The sequence below is a fragment of the Amblyomma mixtum genome, chromosome 2, assembly GCF_055824585.1.
Source record: "Amblyomma mixtum isolate Tamu chromosome 2, ASM5582458v1, whole genome shotgun sequence".
Lineage (NCBI taxonomy): Eukaryota > Metazoa > Arthropoda > Arachnida > Ixodida > Ixodidae > Amblyomma > Amblyomma mixtum.
Genome location: NC_143013.1, coordinates 174,067,609 through 174,088,991, shown reverse-complemented (window position 1 = coordinate 174,088,991; position 21,383 = coordinate 174,067,609). Strand labels below are relative to the sequence as shown.

Sequence of the window (21,383 nt, the reverse complement as noted above, 5' to 3'; positions counted from 1 at the left end):
GTGAAGGGGGTGAGCATGCAATATCTCACTACCGAAAATGCACATTCCTCAGGCAGTGACAGTATATACGAACGCGAGGTCGCATTTCGAAAGCGCCGATGGAGATGTGCATTGTACATGCCACCTCTCATCAACTTGCAGCGGAGTGGAGGCTGCAAGAGCGACAGAACGGCTTCCACAAGTGCGCTTTTTCCATGCCCTCGCGTGTCGACGGCGCATGTCTGGGAGCCGTCATATTGCGCTAGCAGTTTCCATTCCACTGCAAGAAGTTGAGTGCTACACATACATCGATGTTTGTGTGTGTGTGTGTGTGTGTGCGTGTGCGTGTGTGCGTGTGCGTGTGCGTGTGTGTGTGTGTGTGTGTGTGTGTGTGTGTGTGTGTGTGTGTGTGTGTGTGTGTGTGTGTGTGTGTGTGTGTGTGTGTGTGTGTGTGTGTGTGTGTGTGTGTGTGCCCTTCGCATTGTAAGTTTATTTGAACTCCATGCCTCATTAAGTAGTTTCGTGAAGTTAGCAGGTAAAAACAACTTCTGCTGTTTCTGATGTTCACTTATTAACCACTGATCTACGATTTGCTACAAGACCAACCATAAGCGCTGCGCTTAGTTTCGTTACACGCTCTCCGAGGTGATAGTTTTTCGCCCTCGCCCAGTTTCAGCGGAATGCGTTTATTTGATTGGTTTATTGGTTTATTGGGGTTTAACGTCCCACAGCAACTCAGGCTAAGAGGGACGCCGTAGTGTAGGGCTCCGGAAATTTCGGTCACCTAGGGTTCTTTAACGTGCACTGACATCGCACAGCCCACGGGCCTCTAGAATTTCGCCTCCATCGAAATTCGGCCGCCGCGGCCGGGATCCAACCCGAGTCTTTCGGGTCAGCAGCCGAGCACCATAACCACTGAGCCACCGCGGCGGGACGTAAGTTTATTTGAACTGAATGCCTCATTAAGCAGTTTCATGATGTTCACAGGTAGAAGCAACTTGCTGTTCACTTATTAACCACTGATTTACGATTTGCTACAAGAACAACCATAAGCGCTGCGCTTAGTTTCGTTCCACGCTCTCCGGGCTGATAGTTTTTTTTGCCCTGGCCCAGTTTCAGCGGAATGCGAGACTATACGGGCTTGTTGGACTCGGCGTACAGTTAAAAGGCTGCAGACACTAATATTTTCAGAACATGAAAAATCCCGATGCATATTTTATTCTTAGAATATTATCGGAACGTATTGCGCAGGACTTCAGCATGGTACTTGAAAAGGGGCTTGAGAAGGCCTCTCTCCGTATACGCTACGTGCGCACTTGTGACCGGCTGGCGGGCAGAGCGTTCGGCTGCATTGAGCATGAGAGGAAAAAGGGCATTCCCTTGTTTCCCGTATAAGCCGCCACACAACCCGTGGCACTTAAGCGGTACGGGCGAGGTCTCTCATCTTAGACCTCACACGACAACCTACCTGTCTAATACATTTCACTGTTGCTTGAGTGGATCATAAGCAAGTTTTGACCGCGAGGCAACACCATATACAAGTTCTGTATTCTCTAGTGCTCTCAGGACACCGTCCCGGACAGTGGAGAGCCCGCCTGGTGTTCTCAGACCGGAGCCTAAGTGTTCGGTGTTACGGCGAAGCGACAGCTTCCTACCTGGTCACTGTCTGAGGTCGTGGGCAGGGTTTGGCCACAGCTCGCATCTATGTATATAGTTTTAAAGGCTGAAATCTTAGGCTATATCAGTGTTTCGGTAGTTGTGGTGTGGTCACTATAGCCCACGCTAACTGCCGCATAGTTTTTGTCCCCGAAAACCCCACCATCTAAAGCCGCGTAATGCGGCCCTGTAGCTGTGGGAGGTGAAGCTGACCATCAAGCGCCACGACGGCCAGGAAGCTCCCCTCATCACCAGCCAAAAGGTCGGCAGAAGCCTCCGAAGCCATGGACTGAGAGCCCATTCACATGCGCTTGAGCCACCATCCTCTTTAATAAACGTTAACTCACTCACTCACGCACTTTGCGCAATAGCTCAGGAGTCCGCGGTTACTTCAACACGTCTAGGTGCCTGTAAAGGCGCATTTAGCTGCTTCCAGTCAGTACGATGATCGTCACACCACACTGGACAAGAATCGACGCACGTAGCTTGAACAATGCAGTACTGTTTATACAGTGGCTTTATAAACGCGCACATCATGTACAAAACGCCATTCTATAGTAAAAAGAAAAGCAAAAGGAACGAAAGTGAACTTTGTCCTCCTTGAACATAAACACAACATCAATAGCAAGTCATTTTTCGCCTAAAATACAAACAACACAGACAGCAAAAATGGGGAAGACAGAACAAAAAACTGCAGTGTTGTTCCATACAGATTTAAATCTGCTGTGACGCGTACGAAGCAGCGAACTTCGCATCTCCTGTCGAAACTGTGACTAGACAGGAACGTAGCATGTGTACGTGCAGTATATCTTGCATCATGCCTCTTCACAATATGTAGAGGTAATTTTACTGGTGGATGTAGAGGTCCAAGCTGAAGTAATGAATCCTGTACCCAAGTGTTGCAGCCTCTCAGCTTGGTTGTGAAGCCACTGTCATTCATGCCTCATGCAATAAGAAAAATGGCATCTGCATATGCCGTCGCTCGGTGTCATCATGAAGGCTTCTTAAAGCAACGCTGCAACTGTTGTCAAACTCGGGCTTCAGTGTGCAACATACTCTTGGGCCTCAAGAAGCACCACACAGAGGTAGTGCAAGACGAATACACACTTGCCGCTTCTCGAATATTAAGCAGCAATCTACACCTCGCTCACGTCGCTGAACACGAAAGTGTGTCAATCTGGCTCATTCTCGTGTAGAGATGAATGCAAAGGGGTATGCACAAGCAGGCATCTTCAGCAAGCTATAAGTGAAGAAAGTTTCCTTTATACAAAAAGGATTAACACAGCGCAGCGGAACGAGGACAAGATAGAAAAAACATGAAACACAGGACTTCTATTTTGTCCTCATTCCGTTGCGCTGTGTTAATATGTTTCGTAGAAAGTATGAACCAACTAGCCCGCACCAGGATCCTTTTAAACTTTCCTTTAAACCTGCACGAGGAACTTTCACCGCCAAAAGCATCAATTCGGATCACAAATATCTACCGCGAGCAAAGCCGTTGGTCGTACACTCTTCCATCTATCTCCTCGTCTCCGGTCCCCTCGTCGTCAGCCTCGCCTGCTGTGTGTCTTTTGTGTTGGCGCAATTTTCTGCCAATTTGAAACCATGTACCAACTCGCCCAGCAAGAAGTTCTAAGATCTCTCATCGACACTATTCACTAAAGCTTCCTTTTAACTTCTTCCCAGAGAAGCTGTTAGAAACGCAACGTCAGCATATTTCATGCACATGCACCCCAGACCAGCAAGGCACTTATACTCTTTTGAAACCTTTCCCCCAGAGCCTGTCCGGAAAGCAGCATTATGCAGCGAAAACAGCGCATGTTTCTGCTAGGGTACATGTCTGAACCCAACCGCCCCTATCGTGAGATGTCAGGGCCTTGATGCATAACAGCATAAAAGCTGCTGGGTGATAGCTTTAGCCGTTTCGACGAAGAGTGACTTTCGTGCAGCGCTAAATGACACACTACATCCAGTGGCCGTCAGTCTCCGAACGTTCAGCACTGTGCGGCAAGACTGCATCGAAAGCAGCTCAAGCGCTGTAGACGTCTCAGCGCAAGCTTGAGAACTTTAACACAAACGCAGCGGATTGTCAATGGTCGAAGTTCCCTTCTCGTGAACATTGAATGAAAAGTTCGAAATGAACTGCCTGACCTTCTTTACAGCATATCCGCAAATCAAATAGCCCATTTTTCCAAATATGGCAAGTCAGAAAAATAAGTGCAAAAATCAGCAGTACTACACTCCAATGAATAATGCTCCTCTCCTGCTAAACTGATATTGCCACATGGGTAAACGGAGCGCTGAATCCGTGAGGGTAACCGACTTTCTAAAACACGGTGGTAAGCTTATGGACGCAGACCGGAAGAAATAAAATGGTATGTCCTGGAACTCTCCGGGCACCAAAGCAGGTTTGAAGCGCACCTTGACAGCCGTGCGCCTTGACATCGCCGCTACCGCCTGTATTGCAACTGGCTTACGTAAGCGAACGTTCTGACTGTTTCTATAAGTGTGGTGCTTTTGGAACAACGACATTAATAACAAAGCAAACGCCCAGGCAATAAGTCTGCGACATTAACCACTTTTTGGGCGCTGTCAACAATAAAAGCTGTTGTAATCGAACGTAGTGCTATTGTTCAGACAAGAACAGCAACACTGTACCTCGATTACCACTTTGTGCACATTCAGTGAAGCTGACAGGTTGCAACTAGAATCTGAACACATAGCCTCGACAGAAAGTATGGCATACTAGAGCTACCAATAATCAAATGACAGGACGAAAAATGCCGTACTGTTCTGATCCTTCAAATTCAGGTTTGCCGCAAGCACCTGTTTCTTTGGCCTCTAAACTTCTCAAGCACGTAAGGGCAATCCACTTTATGGCATGAACAGAGTGTTCCATTGTTCTTGTTTTTTGTTTTTACAAGGCTTGCTCTCGACAACACCCTGTGGCCAACATGCCATTTCAAGATGGCATTAAAACTGGAAATCGGGGACCAATGTGTCACACGTCCCAACGCAAGTCTTCGAAGCACAGGTAAGGACATATAAGTGACGCGTGTTCACCGCGCAACGAACCTTATGAAAAGAAATCCACCTTTCTTCCGCGTATCTCTGTGAAAGCTGGTGATACCACTAGAAAATCAACCGCAGCTACGAGACCGCGGGTGAATTCATTGCACTATGTGATGCGAGAAGCTGTGAGACCTGAAGGAGACAGTCCTTGCAAGCCTCCTGGCTAATAGTGCACGGACCGAGGAACGACCTGCTGAGAAGTTTTACAGACAAGGCAAGTCGACCTCATTTTGTGCAGAGGCACATGCACTCTCCCAGCTTGAGTACTGCTTCAAGAAACAAGCCGAAGGCCACTACTGTGAACTTGTCGCTGCTGCTTGCCAGCCTCGATGTCCCGGCTGGCGGAGAGACGATGACTCGTCCTTGCAATGACGTGTCGCGCGTGCGGCACCCATTGTTAGCGAACCGGTCCACGCTGAAAGCAACGGCTTGATACAATGCACGCCACACATTTTCCCAGCAACAACCCTGGTTTCCGCCTGCCTGCGCGCCTCAGCTCGATGGCGTGGAGATGGTGGCACACGCACGGTGGGCGCTAAGCTCCGCAAGTTGTGCTAATCCCACACAAAGGTGGCACGAACCACAAGGCTGCAAATGTGGCGTAACCTTTAGGACGCGAGCGAACAGCCATCATAGCAAGTCTTCACACAGTGTATTCGTGTTCCCTCGTAGTGTTCCCTAGGGTCTTCTTTTGCCCTTCAAGCCAGCAGGCATGAAAGCAACCCCGTTGCAATGCCGCAATTCCAAACACTGGAAGGCCAGCTACGCTGTACAGACATGCGGCGGGAGCGTTGCACTGGTACGCCGCGCTTCCGAGGAAACCGAGGTAGCACGTTTCTTTTTTGGCGAGGACGCCACGCACACCGTAGCGAAGCTGCCAACGAACACATCTGCGAATAGTTCGACCTTCTTGCTTTCCACTCGGAGACCACAGTTTGTAGTCATCGGCGAACTTCACTTGGTGGAACACTTTTGGTTTCCGGAACACTTGGGTGCCTTGAGTTTCTTGCCGTGTTTCCGTTTCCGCAGCCCTGCAGACAGGGGAGAGGAGGGGAGTAACACCGCCGTCGTCATCACCGCGCATATTTTATTTCACAAAAAGGACCGTCAAACAGAACACTTCAATCACAAATACTAGCCACATTCATTTCGTTGCAACGCTGCGTATTACCCCAGCTCATAAACATAACAAATAGCCTACATTTACCTGAAATTTATGCCATTTGGTATTAGCTGCTACGTTTTTAAAGGCGGAGACTATCTTGTAGTCATGCAAAATGTAGAAAAACACTAGGCGTCTGCTAGACGCGAAGCAAGGGAGAGGGCGGCATTCTACTGATAATTTTTACCCGTTGTGGTGGAACAGCCATTCTCTTGGAATACAACTTAGCTGATTGGTGCAAATCTAGATATGCTCAGTGTAACTGTTTGGGACACGGCGGAAGAAACTAATGAACGAGCATACCGCTATGCAATCCCACAAGCTAAACCGCTCTACAACCACCGGTCTGTCATCTAAAACCGTGGAAGAGCTATGTAGATTGGCCACAACTGCTTCCTGGAACTAGTAACACTGTACCACATGGCCGCTGTTAGGCACTTTGGGAAAGTAGTACATAGAAGTAACTTGATAGCTCATAAAAGTAACTTGGAATATTGGAACGCTCGAGAGAATACCTAAACAGGGAATAAGAACGCTCGCGCTAGAAATTATTATGAAGTAATTTTTCACAGTCTGCGAATTAAACAACAGTGGACAAAAAACAGCGAGCTATAGAAAATGTTAAAACAATATATTTATCTAGAGAAGTTCTTACGCTAGATTCGGGTAATGAAAGAGAAATTGCTAGGAGAAAAAGAACCGGGTCTAGTGCATATCGCAGGTACTCTCAGGTCATGAAAGAAAGCGTACCGACGTCCCTCACGATCAAAGTAAGTTATAGTTGGATAATGCCAGTATCCGTGTGTGGGTCGAAACTTGGATGATAACGAAAGGCTCTAAATTAAATTGAGAACGGAGTACCGCATTACTGCATGGAAATTGTATGTATGTTTGTAGACAGGATGACAGCAGACTGTGCTAAAGAATAAACACGAGTTAATGCCATTATAGTGGAAATGGAGAATAAATGGACACGGGCAGGGCATGTAATGCGAAGTTAAGGTAACTGATCGCCTTTGAGGAATACCGAGCGGATACCGAGATAGGGCAAGCGTAGTCGACGACGGAAAGGAATCTCGTGGGTGGATGATATAAGTCCGCGGGGATAGGGTGGTCTGGAGCTGCCGCAGCACAGGATTAATTTGAGGGACATGCATGGAAGAGGTATTTGCACAGCACAGGATCTAGCTCGGTTGATGTTGATGATTATTATGACTACGTCAAATGAGTGGTCACTCTACTGAGTCACGAACAGCATGGTATCTACATGAACAGTATCAACAGTGTTACTTCAAATCGACGCCTGAATCTACCACTTATTCTTCAGCTACACGTCCTCCGTTAGACTACACTCCTCCCGGTTACCTACCGCTTGTACTGTAGATGCGTGAATACGGGCCCTCGATGCTGCGAATTATTAATTGAAACTACGGGGCCCTCTTGACCACACGCAGAAGCGACCGGATCCGCGAGCATTTGCATTCTGCTCCCGTCCTACACGGGCGTGCATCGAAACCGGCTTCTCGTGGAATGCGCATCTGGTGCGCCATGTCCGGCCTCCGCTCTCCCCGAGGCAAGCACACGCTGAGCCAAGGGCACTCACGGACAAAGTTGTCGCTGACGACCTTCTCGGGCGACTCCTTCTCCTGGAGCTCCCTGGTGAGACACTTGACGAAGGCAAGCGCGGCCACCCGGAAGAACAGCTGCTGCACGTTCTCGCCTGCGCACAAGACAACCGCTTGCTCCGTTTCCGAGCGCCGCTTCGCGAGGTGTGGAACACGGCTATGCACAGTAAAAAAATTTGCACCCGTAAAGGTGTAGCGCTCATGGCTGCACCCTTTCCCCACCCTCATTTTTTTCTTATTTTTTTGGAAAAGGGTGCGCTGAGCACGTTAGCACCTTTAATGCACCCATGGACCCTTCAAAGCTGCACGGGTGCAAGGGTGTTGTAGCTCCTTCAGGTGCAAGGGTGCGTAAGAGTGTACGATATTCTCCTACTCGGTTTTATTTATTTATTTCGTCTGACTTCAGAGGTTAATTAGGCTAATTGGTTAATTAAGCAATTACCTAAACTCAGTCCCACTTACTTAGAGCATCAATATACGATCCCTTTAATTGGTTGCATGGTTGCGAGCCAAAGTACAACTGGCCCCGTTTGAAATTCGACGTCATGACCATTTCGACCAATTGAAACATGGTCAGCACAGCTGACCAGGTGGCGCGACGGCGGCCACCTGAGGTCTCGCTTTGGCTATCGGAGTGTTGCTTTCGCAACAAAAAGGACGAAACTCCTTTCTCCACTTAATGTCGTTCATTATGGACAAGAAAGCTTGCGCGAAGACGATCAAGAAATTCATGAAGCGAAGATTAACACACACCGCTGTTCTCATAGGACAATCGAGAACTTATGTTTGGAATGTGTGGTAAACTAAAATGCGAAAAACGCAATCTACAGCTTTGCACCGTATTCCAAGGAAGTTGAATGAGTGCTGTTGACTACAGTGTTTCCATTGAAGCGAAAAGCTTCACTACGAGGGTCGGAGCCGAGCTTCGCGTGAGCCGGTGCACAGATTTGCCAGTTCTGCGCATGCGCGAAACCTAGTGACTTCACGCGTGGCACAGGTGGCCGCAGCCGTCGCCGCCGACTCCGTCGCCTGACCTTTCGCCGCAGCCGTGCGCTACTCTTCCTCGCCACCGTTTGTTAACCCCGCGCCGATTTCCGTCTCCTCCTCCGCTTCCGTACAGGCAGTGTGTGGGCGGCCGAACGCTTCCACCGTTATCGTGTTGTTCCCAGTGCATTGTGCGCGAACAGCGACAACCATGACGTCAAACCAAGCGTAACTGCAGCTTTTCGCTTGTATATCCAGGCTTAACCAGAGCTAAGCCACTCCCAAATTTTTTCCGTTCATTTGTCAGCGGAAATACAGTCCCTCTGAGTCCGGCATTGCACCACGCGCCATGCCTGTGAAACTTGATTTTATGTCCGGAGGCAGTGAAGAACACGTTTCTGGCCCTTGATGCATTGGCGGTATTACGCCGCACATTCACAACGGACAGGTGGCTTTGCTTCTTCTATCCTTTACTTTTCATGGTGGAGAAAACTGAAGACCTGCCCGTCGGATTGTGCGAAAACTGCCCACTGTGGCGGGTGGTAGTTAAATTAGTGATTGGTCGCTAGAGGTTGCTAGGGTACAGAAACGTGAGTTTCACCAGCCCCGCCAGTGGCAGTGCCTGCCATCACAAGGAAGTGGCGCATCGCTGAACAACTGCACCACTGTGCCAGGAGTGGTATCAGGATTCCTAGGGATCTATACACGTGAAGTCGAGAACAATCGACGTCGCGGTGTAGAAAGAAGATGACGAGAACAAAGACGCCAAGAACGAAAAACGCAGCATGGAGATTTACCATTGCTAATTACGAAATATTGTGCTAAAGCACAGTTTTTTTGTAGCTGTACACCACCGCCACGCACCTTAAAGCGCGACTGAGGTGTCCACTGACCCAGGCAACCGGCTATGCGCGTCTTCATCTTTTTCATCGTCAATGTCAATTCACCCATTTTATGTCAGCGGCCAATGCTCCAGTGTTGCGTTTCTGCAGCAACGTTGTCAAAGCCATACATGCAGCTCGCATCTATCACTACCACCACATCGCTCAAAGCACGAATCTTAGTTTGATAGTCGTATTAGTTGAAGAAGAAGGCGATGTGCAAGCTTCGCACAAACCCGTGAACCTGTTTGACCTCGTGAGGCAGTGCTTTTGCACAAGAGACAAAAAAAAATTAGATTTGTGTGTCCTGAATGAGCGAAGTTCGTTACGGCGACCGCTAGCGCATTTTCCACAGTGTGGTCCAAGCTAGCGACACTGAGTTCTATTATAATAAGGGAGTAATTACTCATTGACATCTACCCAAGGCGCAGCCATACGGCTACAAAGGAAAGCTGAACAGCTTTCTCAGAAACTTCGCACTTAAAGAAAAATTCGTCCTGGTCCGGTGTTCGAACCGGGGACCACCGCTTCACCGAAGCAGTCGCTCTACCAAATGAGCTAACCGGGACAGCAAGCTTATGGTAGGGCGGGAGCGAATTGAACAATAACTCGAAGTGGGAACAGTATTGGTCAAATGTTTAGGGGAATCCCCCAAGGTGGATGTCAGTGAGTAATTATTCCCTTATTAGAAATCTACTCCACATTGGGGGATTCCCCTAAACATTTGACCAACACCGAGTTCTCTATTTGCATCTTTTGTTTGAAATATTTGGCCGCTTACTGACCGCCTATTTTTCAAGCTCGTCCCAGCGGAGAAGCTAAGATGCAGCCTGGCCTACACCAGCGCAGCTCCAGCACTAAATCTGCCCTCTTGGCGCTGCGACAAACCCACCTGTCTTGGCGGAGACGGACCAATACTCGGCGTCTAGCCTGCGGGCGATTTTGGTGGCGTCTCCTTCCATGCCGTCCAGGCTGCCATCGTTCTGCAAAACGGAGAGAAATCACGCACTGCTCGCAGCGCGACGAACGCGCGAGTCTGCGCTTCCTTTGGGGGGCAACATTAGCGCCGAATGCGAAATAACAGTGCAATTTCGTAGCCCGGAGACAGCTTGCACGTGCTCTTGTTTCGCTGGGACCGGATTTTTCTTTGAAAAGGACAGGCTTGACATGATACGTCTTTGTGCTGCCAACTGGTCTCAACCTTACAGGCCTATCACTTTGTATGCCGTCTACCTCACTATGTTCATCTGGATTAAGCCGGAAGCTGCTGACTCGTCCTTTTCTATACAGGCGCCAAAGTGTTGTCCTTGGGGGCGAAGTCTCGGTAATAGCAAACTATCGAGCCACAAGTGAAGGAGAAAGTACCAGTGGCACGATGTGATGTTCCAAGTTTGCATGGAACTAGGGCCGCGAACCTCCTATTTAATAGCTACGTTTTCGAGTTCACCCAGGTTTCAGGTTTGACCCTGTTGGTATGACATGACATGAAAGACCAGACGAGGACGGTCTTTCTTCACCGTCCTCGTCCGGTTGTGCGCTTAAACTTTCATGTTCGGCTTCACCATTGGCGCTGGTTCTCTTATCCCTATCCAGTTTTTCTGGGCACTTTATGTGTTTTTCGCGCGCCGACTTCGTTATAAATAAAGCAACATTTGCCGTTGGGCGAGCTTGTTTCTCTCCGTGCTAGCGGGACCCAGTGCAAGAAGGAACGGAACACAAGAAAAAGGACGACGACAGTACGGAGCGCTGAACCGTAAACTTTTATTTCGAAAAAGGGTGAACCCGTATTCAAGAAGTTCATATCAGGTCATATACCTTTTTCCGTTTGCATTGGTCATGTGGCCTGATAAGGATGTCTTAAATACGGGTTTACCTCTTTTCGAAACGAAAATTGATAGTTCCGCGCACTGTCTTGTCGTCCTTCCTGTTCTTGTGTTCCGTTCTTTCTCGCGCTGAATCCTGCGAGTATTACAAATAAAGCAAAATGCAGAGTCTTAGAGGTGCAGAGCGCGCAGGTCTCACCAAGAGGTCCTTCTTGGTGCCCACCAGAAAGCGGAGAGGTTCGTGACCGGGTCCCGTGCTCTCCAGGGTCTCTTGCAGCCACTGCGGTGTATTGTACAGGCTGGATGCCAGGGACAGGTCGAACACCAGGATCACCACTGCGCCCCGCACGTGGGACAAGAAACACGCGAATTACGTTCTGGCGAGATTTGTCTGCAGTAGACACGGTGTCAGACAGAAGGACTGTAGGTTGAGGTTCATAGACAGAAGACCTCACTCGCACCGCTAATGCATCGCGAGTGCTGAAGAAAATCTAATGAAAAATAAACAAAAGGGTATAGTACCGCAAAATAAAATAAAGTATATTTTATTAAAGACAAAAATGGGAAAGAGATTAAGGGTATGAAAGTTGGTGAAGTTGAAAGGTAAAGTTAGGCCACCCTTGTAACCCCCAATCAAGGGTGTCAGCCAAAAGCATTACCGTCACAGCATCTCCTCCCAAGCCTGTATTCCGGAATTCTCCACTAAGCGGACATGCCTACTTCGGTCCGTGCGAATGGGCTGGAGCCCCAAACGGCTGTATGACGTAAGCTTGCTCGTGTTTGCTGTTAACACTTTCTCTGCTCAAACTGCGATTTCCACGTTATCAGTAACCGTAACGCAAAAGCGAATATTACAAAACGTGCTACGAATACTTACGACTTATACTGAAGCGTCGTAAAGAAGAAAAAGGCTACCATGCTTGATACAAAGGTGATCGGAGCTTTTGCGCAATAACAGCGATCATAGACGGCGACAACTGCGACGTTTTCCATTATATAAAGCAAAATAGCGTACCGAGCAGCCGTATTCAATAAGGAGTCATTAACCATTTTCTATTTCAGATCCATTTGGTTCTCTGGCATGGGTCACTTTTGTTCGATGACGTAGCCACGGCTTTCAAGAGTCCGCGGGAAGCGAATGGACCGTTAGCTGATTGGCGACAAGACCTCTCCATTGGCTACATCTCGCGGTCAATGGTGAACCGGGGCATCCGGTGAATGGCGAAAGCTATCGTCAAAATGGGGACTCGCTACCTTGTGATTTATTTGGTTAGCCACTTGTTGCTTTCGTCTGATGCTGCCGTCACCCCGACGTCCCGCCAAATGAAACGAAAAAATGGATAATGGGTCCTCACAGAACACGGCCCCAGTTTAAGCCACGCCTATTTGAACATGTCGTCACTTCCAGAACAAACGCGTCGTAATACGAGACACGCCTGCCAGCGCGAGCACAAGTAGAACAGCTTCCTGCATTCTCCTGTTGCTATCAAGACGTTAGAAATACTGCGAAGTCATAAGCTCACAGCAACCCGAAAACAAGGAGACACGAAGAAAGAAGTCGCCAAGCACACGTACCCTGAGCCCCTCGGTAGTAGGCTGACGTGATGCTCCGGAAGCGCTCCTGACCGGCCGTGTCCCATCTTTCGGAAAAAGAAAGGGCACAGTGATTGGGAGGATAACTTTTGGTGTCGCGCCGAGCGTAAGTTCCAATTGTCGGGTGAAGCAAAGAAACAAAACGGAGGACTGCAAGACTTTGCCTTTTTTCTGGTAATAATTGGACACAGTGTCCAGCAATTCACACACAGTCGTAATTGAGGGCAAGCTTCTGCATACGATGTCGGGCTCACAAGACCACACCTCCAGTGCTCTTCCGTCGTTTTTTTTTAATTTTTAGTGCAAATTAACGTGGACAAATATACATACAGGAAGACTGGTCTGGTTTATTGGGGTTTAACGTCCCGAAGCAACTCAGGCTGTGAGGGACGCCGTAGTGAAGGGCTCCGGGAATTTCGACCACCTGGGGTTCTTTAACATGCACTGACATCACACAGCACAAGGTCCTCTAGAATTTCGCCTTCATCGAAATTCAGCCGTCGCGGCCGGGATCGCACCCACGTCTTTCGGATCAGCAGCCGAGCGCCGTAACCACTGAGCCACTGCGGCGGGTTATACATACAGGAAGAGTAAGTTTTTATTTTACAAAAAGTACTTTTCCTCCCTATCGGCGCTTGGGCCAACAAAAGCAAGCAAATGCAACATTGAGCAATCTAAACCAGTATTCCACTCCATTTACACCGGTTTAGACCGCAAAGAACATTTGTCCAGCGTAAGTCATTGCGGAGTAGCTCGCATAAATGGGCATCCTAAACCATCGCAACTGAAATGTTGCACTTCTAAAAATTTTTAGCCAACGTTGCGTTTATGATGAGAGGCAAGAGAAGTCTTCAGCCAAAGGGGAACGGCGTTGTAGTCATTACAGGAGAGTTTGTGAAAAATATCTCCATTTTTTTCACTGCTCTGAGCACGTGCAGAACGCTCGCGCTACGGTCTGAACCGCTCTTTCGTCACGTGAACACAAGAACGCAACCAACAACTCGAAGGCGCACAGGGAGGGTTTGTTTTTTTTGCAAACGTTTGCAATACTGCAAAAAGGCGTAAATTACTTCAGACATGGCAGTTGCGCGAAACACACACACACAAGACAGGTTACGGAACGAGCGCAAACTTTGCGCAAAGTTTGCGCTCGTTCCGTAACCTGTCTTGTGTGTGTGTGTTTCGCGCAACTGCCATGTCTGAAGTATTGAACCAACTAGCCCGACAACACGTTCTACTTAAGCGTAAATTACCGCCATCTATACTCGCCGCCGCTGCCATTCGTCGGACAAGTGCTGTTGTGCAGGTTTAATGCACAAGAACTTTTCGTAGCATGGCGAAACAACGTCGGTTCTAACTTTAGATAACGTCTGCCTCTCTACCAAACGCACTGATTGAAATAGTACCAGCAAGTGACGGCTGTCGAGGCCGCGTCGACCGAGAGGCAAACATCCCCTGCAGGTGGCATGCACACTTCCTGGGCTCCCGATACCTGGGATATCTCGGCATTGTTTTCAGTGTACAATCACAAGGACCTGTGGGAAGTTCAGTTATCATCCTCGAAAATATTTTGCTTGAAAGGACCCTGAGGACAAGTCAGCCTGCGTCGACGAATTACCGTATTGTGTCTACAAGCAAGCTACTTTCAGTAGATATGGACCTTTTATAAGCTAAGAAAGGCCGAAAAATGAAAAAATCTCTGCCTCTTCCGTAACCGAGAGTAGAGTAGTAAGCATGAAATGTTTACGGCATAACACATTGGTTGTAGATGGTACTAGTCAAAATCTTGAAATGGGTCTAGTGTTCAACACACCACACCACACTCTTATTGTTGCGTCGAAGCGTACGCGGACACGACGAGACGCAGGCCTGACAAAAATGTATATGCAGCGCGTTCGAATACTACGAGAGCGTGTATACATCTTCCTGAAGGCCCAGCGGCCGGTCTTTTACATGCGTGAGTGTGGGACCGCGGCGCCATCCTTGGGGACGGCGCGGTAGCAGTTTTTCCGCCCAAAGCCCTTCTCGCCCTGGTGGTGGTGGTGGTGAAAACATTTATCACGAATCAGCAGGAGGTATGTTTCGATCAGCCCGTAAGGGACCGATCCTTACAAACACTAAGTGGAGGTCCCTAGTATGGGACCCCAGTGGCGGTTGCCGCCGCCCGGGCGCGCCCGACTAAGGCTTGTTGGGCCTGTAAGTCGTGGCAGCCGAGCAGGGTCGCCTCCCAGTCCTCCCGGGTTGGGTTGGGGATGGGGGGAATAGCGGGGTTGAAGGGGCAGGCCCACACCATGTGATAAGTGTCAGAAGACACTGCACTACAGTGTGGGCAGCTGCCACTAAAGGAGGGGTCAAAATGTTTTAGCGCTGCTGGGCACAGCAATGTATTGGTGAGAAGGCGGAGAAGGAGCCGCTCATCCGCCTTCTTAAGGCCTTTACATGGGCTAGGGTAAAGGCGATGACAATTTTGATAATATGTTGTAATATCTTTGAATGTATAGACCTGGAGCTCCCCTCTTGCTCTAAGCGGCCCTCTCTCAAAGCCCCTAACAGATCACGTATGAGTCTCGTTATATTACATACGGTGCCCGGATGCTCTTGCTTCATGTCCCGGATGTGTGGAATTCAGTGCCCGGATGAGTGGAATTCAGTGCCCGGATGTCAGCTCTCGGTCTCGGCGTGACGTCACCACACTGCCGACAACGGGAGCTAAAAGCATTTCATGCTTAATACAGACGTCCCCATCCCATGGCTGATTTCGCACGTAGACTACGGTTCGTCGATGCACTTTTCTTTAAGCGCGGAGCCCGGAGGCTAATCTACACCGGCCTTCACTTTAAAGCGTTTGCATACAGCGAAGGGAAAAGCTTTTAAATGCTATTTTCTCCGCAATAAGAGAGTCTTATGCGGCAGGAAAAACATAAACACGGTCAGAAAGACAGATATATAATCGACTTTTACTCAGAAAAAGTTGGGTGGCAGCGGCTTCACTCCTCCTATAGGAAACACTGACACTCTGCGTTACGAGGCAGATCCCACTGTATAGAACGACAATCACATAAAGGTGCATTTATACAAGAACGACAGTCGTTTTGTTGATCTGGACATCGCTACTGAATAAACGTGGGTGTACCATTCCTCCGCTGAATAGTTAAGCTCGTCGGGCTGAGCCAGTGGAAGTATGGGAACTCCCCCCCCCCCCCCCCCCCACGAAACTCTCTTCTAGCATCGCTGGCAGGCGAAAGACTACGGGCAGTATATTTAGGAAGTGAAGCGGTACCATTCATGTCGACATGCTGCCCAGTGCCTAACTCTCCAGGTCGTTCACTGCTGTCAGACTCTCGGAAACGCACTCAGAGATAGCGGAAGAGGCTAGATCACCACAGGTGGCGTTCTTCCGCAAAGCTACGCGTGCCTGAAAAGTGTCCATGAAATGATTTAGGTTACAAAAGCACGACTGCAAAATAATCTAACCCTTTTTCACATTTGACCCCACTCCACACATTTTCCGCACGTTACGTCGTTTCGATCTGCCACTTCGTGGCCATTTTTTTTTTTCAGCAGTGAAGAAAAGTCTCAGTGCATACTTGCGTGACGACTGCAGCATAACGGAAAACGTTTATCATTCTCTCTACTTTTGCAGTACAGTAACAGGAAACTATCTTTTTAAACTTTCTGCAATCACCAAACATTATCAGTTAGTATATAATCATCAGTACTGAGGCCGACAATGCCACACAGTAACGCTTTTTTTTTAATGCGGCCCTTTATAGTAAAGAGACAGACTTCTGGAATTCACATGAATGGTCCTTGTCACTACTCTCACTATCTGCGGCGCACTGCATCATCATCATCTGATAATGATGATGATGATGACACTTTGTAACGAAATCAAAAAGTTTCTTCAGTAAGTTGCCTCCAAATTTGTTCTTCGAAAGCATCCGACCGAGAGAGAGAGGCTCTTTAACTAATGTCAGGGAATTTAGCCGGCGTTGAAACAGCACTCACGTGCAACTTTCTGTGGGGAGTTTTGGAAGAGAAAAGCGAAAAGATAAGGGCCAAGAAAACAAAGAAAATTTAAAGGAAATAAAATATCTGTGTACTGAATTTTATGTCCTGTAGAGGAGAATACGGCAAAGTTTTAAAGTTAGCGAACAAGTTCAATGTACTGCAGTTGAGGATAGAAAGTTCAGTGCACAGCAAACGCGCATCAAGGGGCAACCAGAAAGGTTTCAAAGCTTGTGACCGATAGCACACGCGCTGCTACTGATGGTATTTTTGAAACTGAATCCCATACGGAGGAATAATTCATTGCATTGAATTCCGATAGCTGCGACGCAGTTCGATTATGCGCCAGCAAGCTATGGGAATTGAGTACGCGTTGCTATGGTGAAATCCTATCCCAAATGTGACCGAACTCGTGTAAGCAGTACAGTCTTCTCCTCACATATTCCTCCGTTTTACGTGCCGGACACAGAATCAGCCACATTGCACCGAAAAATAAAATTGTCTACCGTACTGGTCATTCACCGCTCGTTAGTCAAGATGCAAAAGCCGTCTGGCTCGAAGCGTGGCAGTCAAAAGCGCAACAATACCGACGCGACCATCCTTTCAACGCCTTCATGTTTTAATTATTGTTCTTACTGTATGACGCATATTGTTCGGCTGTTGCTTTCCTTTCTCGCCGTTCCTGCTAATTTTCCTCTGTCCTTTCGCTGTTAACTGCTGTTATTCTTCTTGTTTGCATTTCAATGCACTTAGTTACCGTTACGAGCCACCAATGCATCCTTCGTGCTCTATAGACCTCCTGTGTAGATTTATAAATTTACAACGCCTATGACGAAGGTAATCTTTTTCTTCTTCTCCGTAACTAAGGCTGTCGCGGAAAAACGCGATCGCGTGATCAGCACGGAGTCTTGGAGACGACATCGTGACACTCAGCGTACAAAAACTGCATGGTTGCGTGATCGTACTCCTCCCGTGCGCAGACGAAATTACCTTCCCGGTTCCCTCTCCAGGAGTGAGTCATACCCGCTTAGCTGGCACAGCGAGCGAAACCTGTACGGCCTCCCTATTTAATTCCAATTTCAGTTTAGTATACTGGCCTAAAACCCAGTAGGGACAGTAAACACTGGCCCGTCTAGGTCCAGCGGTCAGTTGGCACAGGTGACTGCCACGTAGCGTGCCCTCTCCGGCGTGTATGCACAGAAGCACCGCGGCGAGCGGCGACGCGCATCGGAATGTCCGGTGCCAGCAAACACGCGCCCACTTCGCGTGAACGGCAGCAGTCAAATGCAACGCACAGGAGCTTAAATGTTTATCGCGGTCCAAGACTTATGCGGCCTTAGAGTTCACCTTTACGTGACGCAGTGCGACACTGTTTCGCTTGCGGATAAGTTGCCAGCTGCTTCTGAGAATTACTCGCGCATGTACCGCGTTCACATCTGGCGTGTTTGGCCCATTAATCATACCAGAAAAAAAAACCAAGTATGCAACGTCGAAACAAAATTCCAGTGCCTCTCTGACGAACTGCATCCATTTTGCAACACTATTACAGGTGTGGCTTGCCTTACGGTACCGTGTGCGTAGATTTTATCGGATGCTCTTTCCGAGCTCACATATTTTTATACCCTGAGCTATGGTTCCCACATGTTCTCGTAGCACTCTAGCTGACTCGGCCTCCTTTTGATAGCAGTGTTCTCCAAAGACGTGCAGCCTGATTGATCGAAAGTTCCCAGGCCACAGGATTCGTTTTTGACGCGTACAACGGAGCATTCACAGCATCCCTCAGGATCAAAAGGTCTTAAAATATGAGGTATAAGGTACTCTTCCCTTAACTACAGGGCCGACAAAGGGCTCTAGCAACTTCCGAAAATAAACCCCGTGACCTGAAGAACTACGACCAAGGCTGTACACCTTCCGCCCTATCATTCTTCCTTTGCTACAGAAACCTCTGATAGCAATGTCGCCGACTCATAAGCGAGATTCTGCAAGAAGAAACAAATGCTGCAACGAACGAAACCATTCTGCAAAGCTTTTATTTCTCACCGCGTGCTCTGCAAGTGCGTTTCAGCGCGCCAGTCTGGATTAGCGTGTTCTAAGGCAAACCGCATGGGCTGCAGAATGTCGCTCGGAGCACGCACAGACATTCGAAAGGAAACGGGCAGAGCTGCGCTCACATCTGCAGGCTGAAGGGCACGTGGAGGATGCTGAACTTCTCCACCTCGAAGTCGACGCCGATGGTGGCCTTGTAGTTGGCGTCGTACACTTCGTGGCAGAACCTGCGTGTAGGCGAGCGAGGACACCGTCAGAATTTGTCTCTTCGCGGAAAGTACGAAAACCACCCACAACAGTCACCAGCGGTGAAAACGGTTCAGCCGATGCAGCACCGACAGCAGCAAGAACGCCGTAGTGAGAACCGCTCCAGTAAAGACGATAGCACCAACTCGCTATTCTAGGACAAGCAAAGTCTCACGCAGGCAATCGAAAATACTACCGGTGCGCGCGGTATTGGCGCTTGAAAAAGTGGTGAAGAAGCTGGGTACAACGCGGAGCGAACAAGACTGTCATAGTTGATAAGCGTTGACTGTCACCTCTACACGGCTTGACCACAAAACTACCACGGGTCTCCAAAACGTGCCTTCTCAACAAGATATTAACGACCGTTGTAGCGCGGACCCGTGATGGCCTACTTAGTGACTGCGCCTGTCAATACTGTACTAGTTATACGCAGCACCAGCCAACCCTATTATTAACAATCTACACCTAGAAAACCTTATGCTTCCTAGGAAAAGACAGTATAAAGGACTTTCACTTGCTCATGAGTGTCGCACAAAGTAGTTTTCCATACAGCCATGATGTGCTGATTTATAACGGCCCTTCAGGCATGCATTTAAGCCGTCAGCGCTGACGTAAAATGAGCTTTGAAGTGTGCTAGGGAGAATGTTTACACTGCGTGCGCAGATTCAGTTACGATTTGCGGTCAAAGTGCAAACGTGCAAACGCAGGACAAAAATGGCTCTTGCGCTTTGATATACACGGCGACAGCTTTTCTTGGCAAAGGAGGGAAGGCCACAGGAGCGGAGCGTCCGTAACTGCGCCGTTCCGCCAAACAGCTCGGCCACGCGATGGTGAGCCTGACCGCCTGGCTCTCCCCGCGGTAACTTAATTCCGTCGTTGTACGTCGCTGGAGTTGCTGGCGCCATCTATTGGACCTGCTTGTAACTAGACGTCGTAGCAAATTTGTTGCAATCAAGATATTTTTTTCCCAACTTTCGATGTTGATAGTTGGCAGTTCTGTTAAGAATGTGACTAAATAAAGGAAATTAACCGTACACGACGTTTACAGAGGAAACTAATGACTGCAAGAGGGGACTATATTCATATGTGTAGGAAGATAGGGAGTGTTTAGGTAACACGGCAACAGCGGGGACTAGTTGGTGTTCCATTCTGAGGAAATCGCGCTAAGTGGTACAGAAAGACGTGAACACAGACGGAAGAAGCATGTACTTTCAACTCTTGAAAGTACGCGCTTCATCCGTCTGCGTTGACGTCTTTCTGTTCCATTCGGCGCGATTTCCTCAGTGTTTTCGCTGCGTAGCTTCCGCTTCATTTGTCGCGTAGTACAGATAGATTTATCATATCGCGATCCTTTTCTGCGAGGCGCCAACTTCGCGTGCGTAGGTGGCCCTGAGGCTCAACGTGAAAAAGCAGACCTTCTCTGGGCAGGTGCAGTATGGTCTCCGCGCAGGCAGATGACGATCGCGAATTGCAGATCGCGCTGTTCTAAACCACTTCACTTTAGCACGTTCCCTCTGCCGTGCCCAAGCGGAGCAGTGAAAGCGGTGGCGATAACGACAACTGAAAGATGCTGTCCCTCTGTTTCGCATATACTCACTCATGGGACAGAAAGAAATATGAGCTCTTGGCTATGTACGTTGTCTGCCCGTAGAGGAGGGGGGGGGGGGGGGGTGTCAAACAAACAAGCACGGGCAACGCAAGGGCTCCCAGTGTGCAGTGACCGTAATTAAGGCGCAGCTAGGCCACTTTCCAGTTCTACTCCCAAGAAAGGAAGTAACACCGAAAGCAGCAGCTTTGCCAAAAAGCGAGCTGCTGTTGTTGAGCGAGCCCCGTTTGACCACAGTGGTGTACGCGCCCAGCCGTGGTTCTGAGACTTCGAGTTGTGTTCGGCAGGCACCCGAGAGACGTAGTTGTGGTCCTACATAGTTTAGATGGCGTATGCGGGTTTCGGCCCGGTAGGATTTTCCCTCAAGGCCCCCTACACTGACGAGGCGTGCAGTTCGGAGACCTGTACACCTATCGGACAGCTCCTAATGCCAGGTAGAGACCCGTCGACCTATCTAAAGGCATCTGGAATTTTACGGCGATTGTAAACAGTTACGCTCTCCCGGTAAAGCTGCCAAAATTTATTTATCCCCTCTTTCTCTCTCTTAACGGCTATTAGACAGTTAGTCCCATTGTGTCCTATTTTCCCAGTACGCCGGCAGGCATGGGACGAAACCGGCACGACACATTCAAACACGCACACTCGATGTTGTTTACATAGGCTTGTGAACCTAGATAAACAAGCACTGAGGCGGGTGTAAGT

At 48.8% G+C, this 21,383-nt stretch overlaps 1 protein-coding gene across 3 annotated transcripts in view; it reads right to left on the bottom strand.

Moving 5' to 3' along the window:
• Positions 1–1,945: 1,945 nt before the first annotated feature.
• Positions 1,946–21,383, bottom strand: part of RabX5 (RAS oncogene family member RabX5) — a 59,202-nt gene continuing 39,764 nt past the window's right edge. For 2 of the 3 annotated variants that reach the window (XM_089572775.1, XM_089572774.1), the window contains 6 exons: positions 18,955–19,056; positions 12,758–12,822; positions 11,382–11,518; positions 10,252–10,342; positions 7,473–7,589; positions 5,523–5,738 (listed from right to left, as the gene is read on the bottom strand). In XM_089572775.1, the coding sequence (XP_089428901.1) occupies positions 5,662–5,738; positions 7,473–7,589; positions 10,252–10,342; positions 11,382–11,518; positions 12,758–12,822; positions 18,955–19,056 (589 nt within the window). In that variant the 3' untranslated portion in view covers positions 5,523–5,661. Of the gene's footprint in view, positions 5,739–7,472; positions 7,590–10,251; positions 10,343–11,381; positions 11,519–12,757; positions 12,823–18,954; positions 19,057–21,383 lie in introns of all 3 variants that reach the window. The other variant, XM_089572772.1, reaches the window with a different exon arrangement.